At 43.1% G+C, this 17957-nt stretch overlaps 1 protein-coding gene across 2 annotated transcripts; it reads left to right on the forward strand.

The window, feature by feature from the left end:
* The first annotated feature begins 1900 nt into the window (after nt 1–1900).
* On the forward strand, nt 1901–17462 carry rdh10a (retinol dehydrogenase 10a). 2 transcript variants are annotated; one of them, XR_014531630.1, is made up of 7 exons: nt 1929–2827; nt 3394–3620; nt 12350–12448; nt 14203–14348; nt 14846–14977; nt 15935–16119; nt 16150–16260. XR_014531630.1 is itself a non-coding variant. In XM_083530245.1 (6 exons), the coding sequence occupies exons 1-6, from the start codon at nt 2530–2532 to the stop codon at nt 16056–16058; spliced, it is 1026 nt and encodes a 341-aa protein (XP_083386371.1). In that variant the 5' UTR covers nt 1901–2529; the 3' UTR covers nt 16059–17462. The 2 variants fall into 2 exon arrangements, 1 of the variants encoding a protein (XP_083386371.1); XM_083530245.1 differs by having other exon boundaries at nt 1901–2827; nt 15935–17462.
* The last annotated feature ends 495 nt before the right edge of the window (nt 17463–17957 follow it).

The following is a 17957-nucleotide window of genomic DNA, read 5'->3' on the forward strand; positions in this document are numbered from 1 at the left end:
GAGCATTAACAGCATAACCTCTTCAGCAGTTTGAGCTACAGGAGCTCATCTGCTGGATCGGACCACATGCGCCGGCCTTCGCTCCCCACATGCATCAGTGAGCCGCACATGACCTGGTCACTGGTTCACCACTGTTCCTCCCTTGGACTACCAGAAACACCCGATAAAAGCTCCAGTTTTTGGAGATGCTCAGACCCAGTCGTCTAGCCATCACAATTTGGCCCTTGGCAAACTCGTTCAAATCCTTACGCATGCTCATTTGTCCTGCTTTTTACCACATCAACTTTAAAAACAAAATATTAACTTGCTGCCTAATATATCCCACCCACTAACAGGTGCCATGATAAAGAGATAGTGTCCTTTAATCACCATTCATAATGTCATAATTACACCGTATTACTTTTAACTGTTCGCTGAGGGCCGTTCGAGAATGTTTTTTTGGCTACTGATCAGAAATAGGGTCTTTAGGTTGTCAAATTAGGTTGTTATATAACAAATTTGGATTTGAATTTGCATAACTGGACATGTTTTATAGTTAATAAACTCATTGCATTGATTGTACATTGAGTTCCCTCAATAAGGAGTCTTCTTCTTCTTCTTTCGGCATCTCCCATTAGGGATCGCCACAGCGGATCATCCGTCTCCATACCCCCCTGTCCTCTACATCTGCTTCTTTCACACCAACTACCTGCATGTCTTCCCTCACCACATCCATAAACCTCCTCCTTGGTCTTCCTCTTTTTCTCCTTCCTGGTGACTCCATCCTCAGCATTCTCCTACTGATATACCCCATGTCCCTCCTCTGCACATGTCCAAACCATCTCAATCTCGCCTCCCTCACCTTGTCTTCAAAACGTCCTACATGCGCTGTCCCACTAATAAACTCATTTCTAATCCTGTCCATCGTCGTCACTCCCAAAGAAAACCTCAACATCTTCAGCTCTGCTACCTCCAGCTCCACCTCCTGTCTTTTACTCAATGCCACTGTCTCTAAACCATACAACATCACAGGTCTCACCACAGTCCTATACACTTTCCCTTGCACTCCTGCAGATACTCCGAATAAAGAGTACATTTTTTTGTACAAGCTTTTATTGTCATTTTAACCATATTTAGATGACGCAGTGAAATGAGACATTTCTCCAGGACTCTGGTGCTACATAGTCTAGATTAGTAGAAAAGTAGAATAGACTTTTGTCACATATCCATTACAGTGTAATTCTTTCTTCACATATCCTAGCTTGCTCGGAAGCTGGGCTCAAGGGCCTAGAAGTGGCAGCTTGGCGATATCGGGCCTTGAACCCTCCGCCCTTCTGATCAGTAAACCTGCACCTTAACCACTGAGCTCCCTCTCCCATTTAATGACCTCTCCCCCCTGGTATGAAGAAGAAAAGAAATTGCTGGTCCTCATTACTATGAAAGTTGCTCAGAATCAAATATATCAGATGTACAAGATTGGTCAGAGAGCTGCATGTATCACCGCGTACCACAAGATGGCGCTCTCGCACAGTCAGAATTAACCTCAGGCTCATGTCTGAACTATTGATAATCTTTATAATTAAATCATTGATATTTCAGTCCAATTGTTTAGTGGAATTCAGCTTTATTTTTTTACACAACCCTAGATATAAGTGTATTATCAACCTGTGGATTGCATAAACTGATTTTCTTTTCCGAGAATTAGTTGACATTTTTAATTCTAGTTTAAAAATGCTGGACTTCTGATCTCTGGTATTGGACCATGAATGAATGACAGAAGTCCTCGCTAACACTTCTAACACCACCACCATCAGATCGCCATCAAATCCGATTTACGTGCGTGCTCTTTATAGTCAGGCACCGGAGTGGCCAGCCCCCTCAGGAGGAGGGGGGGTCCTCACCGCAGCGCCGGGGCGGGTTTAAATGGGGCTCGAGCGCACCAGGGCAGCGAACAGCAGCTGGAAGCGGCGCTCAGGTCGGTCGCATTCACACGCACGCGAACGCGCACACACGCACACACGCGCAAACACACGCGAACGCGCACGCAGAGACCAGGGAGCTGACGCGCGCCAGACAGTTCAGCTCGGGAACTCCGCAGGTTCAGGAGTTTTATATGGTTTTTATAGAAAAGCGAATTCTCTAAAAAGAGAAAAAAACCATTAATATTTAATAATTTTATTCTTCTGAAAGCTCGTATTCTTGTCTGCACTTCTGACAGATCCGGAATATTTTAAGCGAATTAAACATCAGGTTTTGGTGCTCATTTAATTAATATTTTTTAAATAATATTTAATTCGTTTTTTAAATAATTTATATTAAAACCGAATACCTGATTAATATCCTCAATAGTTATTGATTTTTCTTTTTGATATATATTTTTTTTTTGTATATTTTAAGTATAAACTCGTTGAATTCGGATTATTTTTGAAAGAAACCCGATTCGCGTTCACACTGAGATCACATCGAGTTATTTTCCGCGGATTTGGGTGTATAATCCCCCGTCCCCTCCCGGTCAGTGGTTGAGTGGTCGTCGTGGTGGTGGTGGTGGTGATGATGATGATGATGCTCGGCCTGGTGCTGGAGTTCGTGCTCGTGCTGATGAAGGTCGCGTGGGCGATCGCGCTCGCGGCGCTGCGCTGGGTGGCGCGGCCGCGCGAGAAGCGCGTGGCGGGCCAGGTGTGCGTGATCACGGGCGCGGGCGGCCAGCTGGGACGCCTGTTCGCGCTGGAGTTCGCGCGCCGCCGCGCCGTGCTCGTGCTGTGGGACATCAACAGCCAGAGCAACGAAGAGACCGCCGAGCTCGTGAGGCAGATCTACCGGGAACAGGAGACGCACGCGGATCGAGAGGGTAAAAAAAAAACACACACAGATGCATAAATAATGTTTTGTAACAAGCTTGTAATCCTGATGCACATAAAGACTGTTACACGGTGTTACATAACATCATAATGAAATTAATATAGGCGAAAAAGGATGTAACAATTGCAAACATGTATTAAATGGTAATAGAATAAACATAAACAACTGTTTTCTTTCTGTAACATATGATCCCAGTGATTGAGGACCCCTGCTTTAGAGAGTCACTGCTTTGGATTAGTATTAGTCAGAATGGTATGTGTGTGGATTTGGTCAGCGATACTGTGGTTTGATGAAAGTATGTGCTGGTTAGGAGGCAGCAAACTCAGAGTTCTCCATGCACTCGGGTCCCAGAGTAGATGTCCGCCATAAAACTTCACAAGTAGCTGTGGGATTGTGGGGTACCGTCACTAGGACACGGCGATACCCGAGCCGCAAACTGATACATGAAAACATCACTATTCAGAAAACTCAGCATCACTGACACATTATTTGTAAAAGGTGCAAAAGTGTGGAGAACGTAGTTTTATTGATGTTGTACGTTTGCATGTCAAGCAGGCGGCGTGGAGGAGGTGCAGCCCTTCAAGCCGCAGGTGTACACGTACGTGTGCGACGTAGGGAAGCGTGAGAACGTGTACTCGACCGCAGAGCGCGTGAGACGCGAAGTGGGCGACGTGAACCTGCTGATCAACAACGCGGGTGTGGTCTCCGGACAGCACCTCCTGGAGTGTCCGGACGAGCTCATCGAGAGGACCATGGTGGTCAACTGCCACGCACACTTCTGGGTGAGTCAGATGTCTGAGCGATCGGACACATCCCAATCCACATGATATTTTATAAGATAGTGTCACAATGGGGTGGGGGGGTGAGGGGTGTATACGTTCAGAGGGATAAAGGGATAGATGATTGAAACACATCCTCAGTCTTGACACTTTGTTGGGAAACAGGCTGCCATTTCGACGTTACTGTTTATTACGCAGTCTCGGGCCTGTTGTTGGCCACGTCTCATTCCTTTTATTTGCGGTATTTGCACTTTCCTCTTGAAAGGATGTTTGCCTTTTGTTGCACGGAGACCAAACAGCTGAACCTAATTCCCTTTGTCCGTTCGCAAAAGAGCAAAGACGATCCCTCTCGCGGCCGCATCACAGCGAGAACGAAATGTCAACGGACAACCGAGACTGCGTTTGTTGGAGCATTTCTCGCCTTTTCCCATCGGTGTTTACACTCCTATTAAGGATGCATCTCATTAGTCACAATATATATATATATATATATATATATATATATATATATATATATATATATATATATATATATATATATATATATATATATATTCATTAATACACATAAGCTCTTTCTCCTATCACTATCTATCAAGCCATCCATACACCACTGGCATCTTTTTTGAGGTGCTGGCAACCTAAATAATACCATAAATAGGTCTATTTGCAGTAAAAATGCACTGTAACTGTTTTAGTTCTAGAGATGTGGGGATTACGCATATAATTAACTATTTTCAACTATTTTCCCCTCCCCCTAAACAAATTATAATGTTCCGGCGTGTAAAATGGCCACATCTGATGCAATGCTGTGCTTCTTTCCTACTTTGAAAGAGACACCGTGATACTCGAATGCCATTCATTCTTTTGTTGGGAGCCAAAAGCATATTTATAACACGGATAGGGTGTGTGATGCGTGTTTATTTGTGCATTTTTTACTCTGTGTCCCATTCGGGAGGAGGACTCTCTTTGTTGGGGATGTTAGGTGGCGTACTATTTATCTGTTAGGGTATTGTGTGTGTGTGATTGGCCGAATCCCAAACCTGATAAAAACTCCCAGATTGCACGGCATGTTGGTGATTTGAATGTTTTTATATCGGCGCATTCCTGCGAGGTAATCGTTGGAGAGCGAGCAGCAGCCCAGAGGGTTTCTGCGGAGACACAAAAGTCCGTCCGCTCGGCGTCTCACAGGAACTTTCCCTGCTTTGTTAATTAAAAGCTCACTGATGGGGCCATATGGAGGTGGCCTTTTTTTTCCCCTTCCTAATTGAGCCGGTGTCGGTAAACGAGCGCGCTTTCTCCCCCGCAGCGCCCCGCGGAGGGGGCAGTTTGTGCAGCACCATGCTGGGTTGAGCTCACACGTTCACAGGGAGGATCTGTTTGTTTATTCGCCTGACAGAGTTATTGATGGGCCGGTGGAAAGGAGTGTGAAGGATCGCCGAGTAACACACACACACACACACACTTCACAAAGTGATCTGAATTAATTAAGTGATGTTGATTGCTCAGGACTCTGACTGCCGTGGTCATGCATCCTGTTTTATTTAATGAGCTGTCTCACATCACATCTAGTTTGCACTAAGCAGCTCAAGGAAATGTGGATTTTTGCACTACTTTGTCGTATTTTGCCTTCGCTGTCAGCGCTGACAGTAAAAGTTGCTGTGCAGAGGAGAGTCATTTTTCTATAGGCTTTCAAGACGAGATGTCCGTGGTCGTTTTTCTTCTTCTTCTCTGGAACACATCCCCCGAGAGGATGTTTAGCAATGAAGGAAAATGACAGACGAAATGATATTTCGGAAAGGAATTCGAAATGAAGAAATCACAGAGGGGAAGAAGGCCACTACGCTGCAGACACAATTTAGGAACAAAGCGTTTATTGCAGACGTTTTGGGTTTAAACTGCGCAGCTGTTCCCGTAAAAGGCCAAATTATGGTCAAACGACGTGAACTCCCGAGCTGCAATTTGTCATTTCTGGTTCGAGTCATTGCCTCCTCATAAAACAGATATAATATTAGTAGTAGCAGTGATTTCTATTCAAGTTAAAGATTCACAGCCCGTGTTTTTCACATTCGCTGGTCAGTCTATGGGGGTGTATCCGTCAGATTATAGGTGCTGCGTGTGTGCGCGTGTGTGTGTGTGTGTGTGTGGTGTTTGGTTTGGACTCTCATTAAGGTTCTGCTTGTGTTTTCTTAAGCACTTTGTGTTGTGGTTGTGAGATGAAAGCGTCCTGTGATGAATGGGGATGTAAACTGGCCACAGAGTAGAAGATGTGGTTTGGTCATACCACAGAACCAGCAGTGCTTCTCTTTCGCTCACACACACACACATTTGTAGCTGTAATTAGTCACTGCAAGAGTATAGGATTTTTATAGATAGTAATTCCAAGTAATACAATTGAATTTGTTATGAAGGTACAATCAGGTGCAATAAATACAGGAGCCATCAGTCAGGTAGCAGGCATTCCTTACTCCATCGTTAAATTAAAAAGTTCTCCATGAAAGGGACTGGAGGCATCCATCGTCCATGGTGGTGATCACGTCACACACACAATTCATAAAAAGCCTTGGCTCAGAGAACTGAGAATGACTGATGGAAAACAATAAACACCCATAAACCGAGAGGGAGAAACTATATAGCGACAGTTGTGTACAGAATGGTATAAACAGATATCCTTGGCTCAAATCCTTGGCTCCGGAGGTGTAATATTTCAGACCGATACTATCCCGATCATCAGATCTGCACATTTGTAGGTTCGGCTTTCAGTTTCTCTCATCCTCAATCTGAATAACGAGACGCGTGTTCGAAACAACGGAGGCGAGACAAAGCGCGTTTCCAGATGGAGCTCGTCTTTACTACCTTATGGGACTGGCGCAAGAGCCAAAAGGAAGCGATGTCATCATTCGAGCGCCCTGAGGAGGCCCCCACGCTCTTCACAAACTCCGAACGCAGCTGCACAGGAGAATCACAGCCAGCACACACACACACACACATACACGTGTACCAGAAAGAAAAGTGGTAAAAAAAAAAGAGAGAAGTGTGTGTGTTACATCCATCTGGTTCTATTTGTGCAGAAGAAAACCAGAACAAACAACGGATGTGTCGTGTCCCAAACCACATACTTTGTAGTACATCACGTAGAACCTTAACTATTAGCCGTGTCCCAAATGAGTACAAGGACTACACGAGGATGCTGTAGGACTTTCATACAATATTAGGTAGATCTTGTTCTACAAACAGGTGTGAATAGCGGATAACGCGTTCTGGATGAGCAAGTCAGCATTGTATAGCGTGAAGAAATGTTTAGGTTGAATTTACCCATCCTGGGAACTCGTGGGTTGTGTAAAGCTGGGCTGTAATGGCGAGCTGCTGTCTGACCCACTTCCATCACAATCGCTTATTGTTCAGATTAGTTTGACGAGATGCCAAGCGACAGGAGCCAAATTCTCCAAGCGGCGCTCTCACTGTAAAAAGATCCGGCCAGGCAGAAGATTCGCTCTCAGCACTCTTCGGCTCCTGCACCTGTGTGTGTGTGTGTGTGTGTGTGTGTGTGTGTGTGTGTGTGTGTGATAACTTAGAAATGCTCACAGTGAAGTTCATTGGAGTGTGACTGTCAGGGTCGCTTGTTATTGTTATTAGGAGTTTTTTTTTTATAACAGAAAATGGTCAGACTTTTCTGCGGATGTGGATTATTATCTGCCACTCAAAAGCATCCCTGAGATCAGATCCCACTGTGATTCGAACAGCTTTATTTTAATCTCTAAATGCGTTATCGCTTCTACAGCAGCAGGTCGTATACGGGGTTAAGTTTAGGGATAGTATTCAGGACCAGGGTTGCAAAGGGGCGGAAAAATTCCCATTCAATTTCCTGAAACTTTCCATGGGAACTTGATTTTGGGAATTTTGGATATATTTTAAGTTGGAACCTTACCAGGAATTTCTGTGAATGAATTTGGGGATATTTATGTCCACTGTATCACATTGTAATATGTATATGTAGTCTTTCGCTACATGTATTAGTTCAAAACAGAATTCTAAATGTCCGTTTCGACTTTATAATTTCGGCGCAATATATCTTACAGCACAAGGAAGTTTTAAACATAAATTGTAATATGTACACATAAATGTAATATTTATGTCATTTACGTCAATACTCGCCAAGATGGACTTTTTTTATTATTATTTTGTGTGCAGGATTGAAGAAATGATGTTTTATGTTACGGAGGGATGCACAGTGCATGTAGGGGGCGTGGCCTCGGTAACCCTGCGCTAAGTGTGCCGTGTGCATGTGAGGGATGAATTTGCATAGTAGAAAGGAGTCAAATGAAACTGCATTAAATCCTGCAAGATTTTTTGTTTTTTTAACTACATGTAAGTTCCCTGTTATTGGCAATTTTGTAAATTCCCAGATTATTTCTCATTAATTCCCATATATTCGCGTTAATCCCCATGGAAAATTTCCGGTCTTGGAAATTCCTGAAATTGTGCAACCCTATTCAAGACAGAGGAGTTTTCATTAGTAGTTCCTCTTTGTGGGTGTTTTTGCCTTCTGAACTTCCAATGATTCTAGTAAAAAATAATTTGATGTAAGCGATAACATGAACATAAATTAGACAAAAAAACAAAGTGTCAATCAATAAATCAAAAAAAGGACAGAACAAGCACCCACATTTGTTCTCCATTTCCCGACACACACAGCCTGCGTGACGTTCAGCACGTAAAAATGCTGTTATCAAAGATGCATTCGATTATTATCATTACCATTCCAGATGTTCATTCATTCATCTTCTGTAACAGTTTTGTGTTGGTCAGAGTTCCTCAAAAAACGTTACACAAGGCCTGGCTTTTCTGCAGGGAAAAAAAATCCTACCCACTATATATAGACAGCAGCTGATTGATGACTAATAGATATTCGAGGGAGGGGAAGTGTGTGTGTGTGTGTGTGTGTGTGTGTGTGTGTGTGTGTGTGTGTGTGTGTGTGTGTGTGAAACTAAAGAAATTCCAGCAAGTTGTGAGATTGATGTTTTTAAAGGCTGTGTGAGCTCGTACCATCCCAAGCACGTTTATGAATGCTGACATCACTTGGATCGCTCACTCTGCTCTTCTTCACTTCACTGCTCTCCGCCTCCAAAAATCCACTGCCCGCATGGCTCCAGCCAAATCGCAGATCGTTTTAATGCTTTCTGTGGATTCTCTCTAGTGGAACGTGTACTTCTTGAACATTTTCAAACTCTGGGATGTCCAATATCTTTATTCTACAAATTCTACAATAAATTTAAAAAAAAAAAAAACCCATAATAAAAAAACGACAAAAAAAATCACATGTACAGTATTCACAGCCATGACACTCAAAATTGAGCTCAGGTGCATCCTGTTTCCACTGATCATCCTTGAGATGTTTCTCCAACTTGATTGGATTCCACCTGTGGTAAATTCAGTTGATGGGACATGATTTGAAGGCTCACACTTGTCTTTAGCAGGTCCCATAGTTTACTGTGCATGTCAGAGCACAAACCAAACCATGAGGTCCAAGGAATTGTCTGTAGACCACCGAGACAGGATTGTATCGAGGCACTGAAAAATGTCTGCAGCATTTAAGGTCCCAATGAGCACAATGACCATCTGTAAATGGAAGAAGTTTGGAAACATCAGGACTCTTCCTAGAGCGGGCCTGCCCAGCCAAACTGAGCGATCGGGCTAAAAGGGCCTTAATCACCAAGGAGGTGACCTTGAACACTGTGGTCACTCTGGAGAAGCTCCAGCGTATCTCTGTGGGGAGAGAAGAACCTTCCAGAAGAACAACCATCTCTGGAGCACTCCACCAATCAGGCCTGTATGGTAAAGTGGCCAGAGTGACCTGGCTGGAGTTTGTCAAAAGGCACCTGAAGGCACTCTGGACCTCAGACTGGGGCGACGGTTCATCTTCTAGCAGGACAAAGACTTTAAGCACACAACCAAGATAACACAAGAGTGGCTACAGGACAACTCTATGAATGTCCTCGAGTAGCCCAGCCAGAGCCCAGACTTGAACGCGATTGAATGGGAGAATCTGGCAAAAGCGTTGCCAAGCTTGTAGCATCATACTCCAAAAGATTTGGTGCCAAAGTTGCTTGAACAAAGTATTGCTGTGAATACTTATGTACATGTGATTTTTTTTTTTATTTGTAACAAATTTACAAAGATTTCAAAAACACTTTCACGTTGTCATTATGGGGTATTGTTTGTAGAATTTTGAGGAAAGTAATGAATTTAATCCATTCGGGAAAAAGGCTGTAACATAACAAAATGTGGAAAAAGCGACTCACTGTGAACATTTTCTGGATGCACTGTACATCAAGTTTCATCGAGGTTGAAACTATTTCAAAAAAAGATTTTACTCATATATTTCGGGGAAGTGATCGCTTACTGGTTAAGGCTTTGGACTTTGGATCCGAAGGTCATGAGGTCAAATCGAAGCCGCAACAAGTTGCCCCTCATGGGCCCCTGAGCGAGGCCCTTAACCCTGTAGCTGCTCAGTTGAATGAATGAGACAAAAAAAAAACACGTCTCACTCTGGATAAGGGTGTCTGCCAAACGCCGTAAATGTATTTCAAGCAACTACAACGGCTATTCATTACAAATTGCCATGTTTTTGCATGGGCAAGGTAAAACTTTTTTTGTGTCTGTAATTGACTGGTTGAGTTTCTTAGTTCCTGGAATCAGAATGGACTCTTTGGGATGGAATTCCAGCACCAAAGACACCGAACGTTTGTCAACGTGACGCAAATTTACAGTATGTCAATGAACGTATTATCCAAGCACTGAAAAGCAAGCTGATTCTGACATTATTCCCCTATTATCATTATTATTACTCTATTATTGGGTTGATTTTGTGCATTTTTTTTGTTGCAGCATTATACAGATTTATTATCTCTTTGTTAATAAACAATTTGTCAAGTTTTTTCAGGCCTGATGAAGTCATACACTGTGACAAAGTGCAAATCATGCACATAGAGTAAACAACAAGCTTCAAAACGTGTCGGTGTAACGTTAAATACGTTTTAGCCAAAGTTAGAGTGCAAATCCAAAGGATTTTAACGGAACTTTAACAAGTCCAAGCAACGCACGTATATATAGAAAACGTATACATGAGGCTACAAATGGAAGTGAAAAAGGGGTTAACATCATTCTTGGCAGAATTATACAGTATAATGAACTTTTGTGTGTGTGTGTGTGTGTGTGTGTGTGTGTGTGTGTGTGTGTGTTACAAGGGAACAGGGTGATACCACGTCAGAAATCCACTCAAAAATACATTTTACGGAAAGCAGACTTGTTAGCAGAGGTGGAAAGAGTAATAAAATATTGTACTCAAGTAAAAGTTGCTGTTACTTCAGAGAAATTTTACTCAAGTACAAGTAAAGTTAGCGGTCTATAAATATCCGCAAGTATAAAGTAAAAAGTAGCTCATTTAAAATTTTGGAGAGCAACTTTTTTTTTTAGGATATAATCTCAAACTAGCAAATTGAAATGCAAAAAAAAAAACACGATGATTTGAGTCTGATGTGAGTTACGCACTTTCGCAAGCCAAAAAGTAATCAATCTCCTGTTATAATGTCATTTATGATAACGAGAGAAATCGCGAATGAAGATTCAGAATTCAGACATCAAGCGCAAGCATTAAACAACGTTAGGTCCGACGACGTTCACTGCGATGCTCATCACTGTCCACTGCTTCTTTCTTTCTTTCTTTCTTTCTTTCTTTCCTTCTTTTCCTTCTTTCCTTCCTTCCTTCCTTCCTTCCTTCCTTCCTTCCTTCCTTCCTTTTCCTTTCCCTGCCTTCCTCCCTCCCCTTCCCTTCCCTTCTGTTCCTTCATTGTGAGTTTAGCACATTTGTTCCCCCACTAATCGATTAATCAGCGCATAGTTTTCAGGGCGCAATTTTACTCCTATTATTATTATTATTGAATTTTTTTACTGAGTAACGGATATGATGCAAAATTACAACACTTCACACAAAACATACTTACAGATTTTTCAAACTGTAGTGAAATTCAAGTACACAAAACATGTAATTAATTACAGTAACGTGAGTAAATGTAATCCGTTACTTTCCACCTCTGCTTGTTAGCTACGTTCGGTTTTCACACACCGGTGTGTATGTTGGATAAAGAGGACATGGTGAACATATTCATTTTTAACCCAACTGTCACTTTAAGTGTTTTTATAGAGGGGAATGTCCTTCTAAAGACTTTGCTTAGTTCTTTTTCCTGAATGTGTGTGTGTGTGTGTGTGTGTGTGTGTGTGTGTGTGTGTGTGTGAGGGCGGTGAATGAGAGTTGCTCTCTTGGCTGAAACTTTATCCTGCAGACAGGCTTGGCGTGTGTTTGTGTGCGCGCGAGTCCGCGTACGGAAAGAGGAAACGCAGAACGTTTCTCTCACTCGTGCTTCACGTCCAAGTCGAAGCCCGCTAACACACACACGTACGTGTAAACGAATCCCTCGGGAGGGTGCGTGCGAGAGCAGAGCGGTCACTAACGGCCGTCGCTCCCTCGCTCTCTGTCCGCAGCCCGAGTATTGTTTAGACTCTGTGAATTATTAGAAGAGGGAGAGCGCGGGGAAAAACACGCGGGGATCAAAGCGCTTTGGCTTCAGAGATGAAGAATGCAAGGAGAATAACCCCGTCTAATAACCACCCCCCTCCCCCCCCACCCCACCCATCTTTCTGCCCCCACAACCGCCCCTCTTGTCCTCTTTCAGACCACCAAGGCTTTTCTTCCCAGGATGTTGGAGATGAATCACGGCCACATCGTGACGGTCGCCAGCTCGCTGGGCCTCTTCAGCACGGCAGGGGTCGAGGTCAGTGCGCTCGCACACACACACACACACACACACACACACACACACACACGCTCACAAATACAACACAGCAGCAGCTAATAATGAGGGAGTTTACACAGGACCAGCAGGTTCAACTGCAAAGTTTTCTATACATAAAACATGAGCTGTTTGAACACACTGAAAGAGAGAAATAGAACGAATGATGCGTCACCACGTGTCCAAGTCATGTCCTATCTGTCTTTTTGCCTCAGACTTTCTCTCCTCGTCTCCCCGTGTCTGTTTCTCGCTCTCACATCTTTTTTTTTTCCTTCGCCTTTTCTTTGTCAAATGGTCCCATTCCATCTTTGCTTTCATGTCTCTCTCCCTGTCGTTCTTTTTATTCCGATCGTATCTTTCACTGTGTCTCAGTGTCCCCCTCTGTCTGCTTCCTGCTCGTATTCTTTTTTCCCCCTCCATGTTTTCTTTTCATATTCTCTCTCTTTGTCTATGTTTCAGTGTCCCTTTCTGTAATTCTTTTTGTATTTCTCTCCCTGTCTCTCCCTGTCTCTCTTCCTCCTTTCTCACTGTCTCTTTCCACCGGTGTTTATCTCCCTTTTATATCATTCCTCTTCATTCTTCACTGTTCGTTTCCAAGTTTTTTTTTTTTTTTTAGTTTCTCTAATATTTTTGTATTTCTGACTTCTGATTTCTCACTCTTTCTCACTGTCTCTTTTTGCCTCAGGGGTATCAGGGCCTCACTGTATAGAACTGCGACACACACACACACACACACACACACACACACACACACACACACACACACACACACACACACACACACACACACAGACATACAGTAAGCTGTTTGTCTACACTTTGAAAGCTTCCTATTACATTCGCGATCTGTCCTTTCATTCATCCGTTCACTCATTCATGCTCTGATCCTCCTCTCCACTTTCCCCTGCGCCGTCGCCAAATCATGCCGAGCGGGTTACACCGCGTCAAAGAAAAGGCCTGGCTGTGTTAATGTGTGTTTAGTTTGTGTTAGTGTGTGTTCAGCTCCTCAGCCCGGTGTTGGTTTTCCTCTCCTTCAGGAAATCTCGGCTCCTTTGTCACAATTTTACACTCGCTTTTTTTTTTTTTTCTTTCCTACTTCAAGGGCAACGTTTTATTGTTTTTTATGGCCCACATTAATGCGGTGACTCAGAGCTGCCGTCGATGTGTGTGTGCGCGCGTATATGTGTGTGTGTGGACGCACTCCCGGCTCTTTATCCCCAGCGTGTTTATCTACACGCATCTGTGTTTGGCCGAGCTGCTTTCTGAAGAGCAAACCACATCAAAACCGTCCCTGCGGCCGCGCAAAGCGAAGAATGCTAATGAAACTGTACATGTCTCACCGCGTCCTCTCACACACACACACACACACACACACACACACACACACACACACACTCACAGTGTACTTCTGTACACTTTATTTGGAACAAAGACCGTTATTGTGTAAAGATAAATAATGATGGATGGAAATAAATTGGAATTCGGACCTACTGATGACTTGGCAGTGTCCCAAATCACATGGCGTCTGTGTGATCGGCTTCATCACCAACCGCTCGTCAGTGCGCCTTTTATGGCAAGACAGTAACTCAGTAGCATGTGGTTTTGAGACACAACAACGGGCAAATGAAAAGTAGTCGATAGCTGGACAGCGATCTAATCGTCTAGCATCACCTAAACCTGCACTAAAATACTGAGCACTCCATTTAAAATGTTTTTATTTGTTTGATTCACAACAGGATTACTGCGCTAGCAAGTTCGGAGCCATCGGCTTCCACGAGTCGCTCAGCCACGAGATCAAGGCTTCAGAGAAGGACGGCATTAAGATGACGCTGGTGTGTCCGTATCTGGTGGACACAGGCATGTTCAGAGGCTGCAGGATACGGTAAATATCCTAAGTGTTCCCCCACTTATCTTGTGGCTCAGTATGTAACACTCAGGAGCAGAGTATTTTAATATGGAATTTTAACCCTAATTAAAAAACACAAAATTGATGTTTGGAACTGCTACAAATCTGTGTTGCAGCAGTGTAGCTTTAAGTTTCTTCTATTAGCCATTAATGACCTGCTTGTGTCAGGCAACTAAACAAACCTGTGATTAGTAAGATAACAGGTCAGGCATTTCAAACTGTTTTTTCATCGCAAGCCAAAGACCAGGTCTGTTAATGTTACTGCTAGAGGTAAAAAAACAAAAAGCAGTAACCTCCATCTGCACTCTGCAAAAACAATCCAACTCTATTGTATGACATTTTCTAGATACATTGTTACCATGCACATGTTTTCTGAAACTGTCCCACAAATTCTCAAAGCGTTTGTGTCACAAACAAGATGAACAAGGAGAGTGCCTCTTTACAGATTGTTTTTACCTCCTCTGTCCTCTTAGTAAGGAGATCGAGCCATTCCTGCCCCCACTGAAGCCCGAGTTTTGTGTGAAGCAGGCAATGAGGGCCATCCTGACCGACCAGCCTATGATCTGTACACCACGCATCGTCTACATAGTCAACCTCATGAAGAGGTGAGTGCGTGACTTTCGCCTAAAAGCCCAGACCCAACAGTGTCTTTACAGTGTCCTAACAGTGACCCAACAGTGTCTTAAAAGTGACCTACCAGTGTCCTAACAATGTCCCAACAATTTCTCAACAGTGACCTAAGTGTCTTAAATGTGTCCCAAAAGTGACTTAACATTGTCCCAACAGTGACATAACAGTGTCCCAACAGTGCCTTAAGATTTTCCTAACAGTGTGCCGAATGTGTCCCAACAGTGTCCTGAAAGTGACCCAAAATTTACCTTACAGTGTCCCAACAGTGACATAACAGTGTCCCAACAGTCTCTTAAAAGTGTCCCACCAGTGATCTTACAGTGTATTGAAAGTGACCCAAAAGTGACATAACAGTGTCCCAACAGTGCCTTAAGATTGTCCTAACAGTGTCCCAACAGTCTCCTGTGTCTTAAAAGTGACCTACCAGTGTCCTAAGTGTGTCCTAATAATGTCCCAACAGTGTCTTAAAAATGACCTAAACATCTTAAGAGTGTCCCAACAGTGTCCCAACAGTGTTCAAACTGTGTCCTAACAGTGTCTTAAGTGTGTTCTAACAATGCCTTAAAAGTGTCCTCAACTGTGTCCCAAAAGTGTCCTAACAGTGTCATCAGACGAAAAAGGCACATATTCTCTGTATATACTGTATAATCAATATCGCTCATAGAGCTTGTCGTAATATTATTAGTGAGGTAGTTACTATCGCTGTTAACGAGCCTCACTTATCAATGTTTTATTAATGTTTTCTAGCCCAATTTACAAAAAACATTCTTGATGCAAGCATGTGCAGATTGATCAATGCCAATCATTTACAAAGATTTACCTTTTGTGTACACGAAATCTTTCAGTATACAGATAACAATTTTCCGAATGTTCCCGAGTTTCATGTTTATTAAGGAAAAAATACCGAAACTTTTTCTCGTGTGTGTTTTCAGCATCCTGCCGTTCGAGGCCATCGTGTGCATGTACCGGTTTCTGGGCGCCGACAAGTGCATGTATCCGTTCCTGGCTCAGAGAAAAGAGGCCATGAACAACAACGAGGCGAAAAACGGGATCTAAACGACTCGCCTTCACGAAACGACGAGAGGATACGACCACTGAGAGAGAGAGAGAGAGAGAGAGAGAGAGAGAGAGAGAGAGAGAGAAGTGAAGAGAGAGAGAGTTAGAGACTGAGTTTAGACTGGTGCACTTGCATTGAGCAGATGCAAACGTTTCCCATATTGTTCCTCTGGAACTGAGAGCGCTGTGGACTACACTGAGGATTTCCTCTTTGTGTTTGTTGTCATTCGTTGAGTTCATTTGAAAGCAAAGCGAGCTTCTATATACCGCGTCACTAGGTCCGAAATCATGCGTGAGGTATTCAGTAATTATTTAAATCATGTAGTCACCAGCATTATCTAGCGTCTTTGCGAATATATACAGTATGTTACTGTACGGGCAGTACGAATCCCCTCCCCCCCCTCCCTCCCCCAACACCCTCATTGTCACTTTGTGTTTTGTAGACATGCACTGTAACTACATCGTTTCTCTACACTGCCATTACTGTTGGGATCAATCCCTCGATCCCCGGAGCATCTCCTGGACGCGTGGATTAAAGTCAAACACAAACACACACACACACACACACACACACACACACACAGCCGAACCCTGTTCTGGCCCCTTTCAGCCTCCATATAGCACGGACTCAAATTTGTGGCTGCTGAATATTCCTGTAAATATATGTGTTATTTTATTTCTCTCCTCGCGATATATATATTCAACCAGCAGCAAAAGGATTTTCCGACACGTAAAACACTCACGGAAATCCGAAATGTTTCTTAAAAAAAAAAAAACAGATGTTCATGTTATTCTAGCAAAAATTAATGCTAACATCGAGGGCATTCGTGTTATGACCAGCAACGCTAATCAGTAATCAATAATTTAATCGTCAACCACGTTTAAAAAAACGTTTTCCGAAGAGACATTAACGTGTCTCGCGATTAACCTGTGGTCAGTGCCATTTATTCCACAACAAACAACGAACGCAACTGGTTTGTTGGGTTATTTTTTTTATTTGTTTTTATTTTTTGGGCAGATCAAGGCGTGTCCATCGTTTATTTTTTCAAAAGATATCAGTATGTATTTTTATTTGAATCACCGACGCAAACACAGAACGCATCCGAGCATCGGTTTGTAAAGCCACACCTCCGTCACGTCCTCCATATATTTTCAGTTTGGCGCAGCGACGTTCGGACAGTACGAAAAAAGAATCGCCGATGGATCCGAAGTCTACTGCGCCGTTTGTTTCCCAGTGACGAGCCTGAAGTCGCTACCTCTTCAGTATGCTGTTTATTTGATGCCTTTTGTTTTTATGTGTGTAACTTTCAGAAGGAGCTGCACGTCTTGCGGCTCCCACGTTTAGTGTCTCTGCCTAACTTAAATTAATAAACTGATTTAGATTGTGCTTTTACTCTCACCTCAGTCCAAATGTCACAAAATTCCTGTTTCTTACGCCAAACACATCACCTCTAGCTACATTCACACTATACATCAGTCCACAACTTTGTGTATCTAACACACACTCACCATGCATTATAGGTAACAGACTCCGCCACTATACAATACACTGTATTAAATCTTCAAAATAACCGATAGCACGAAGGCTCATTAAAAGGGATTTTATTTGTTGCTAGCGTTCAGGCCGGACCCTTAAAAATGGTCTAATTAGAACATAAAGTAGCACTAGCACACACACACACACACACACAGATTAGAAAATGCCAAAGCCTTTAATGAGGATTTTAGGTTTCTGACGCATGACTAATTGGATGGACAGAAGGTCTAAAGGGAGATTAAGACTTAACACACAGAAAAGAAGAAGGGAAAAAAAGATCAGTAAAGCTCTCCTGACAAGCCAGATCCCCCGAGAAAAAGAAAAAAAGAGAAAACTACCTGCTGAGACAAACAGAACTTTCC

The sequence above is a fragment of the Silurus aristotelis genome (genome assembly GCF_946808225.1).
Source record: "Silurus aristotelis genome assembly, chromosome: 25".
Classification (NCBI taxonomy): domain Eukaryota; kingdom Metazoa; phylum Chordata; class Actinopteri; order Siluriformes; family Siluridae; genus Silurus; species Silurus aristotelis.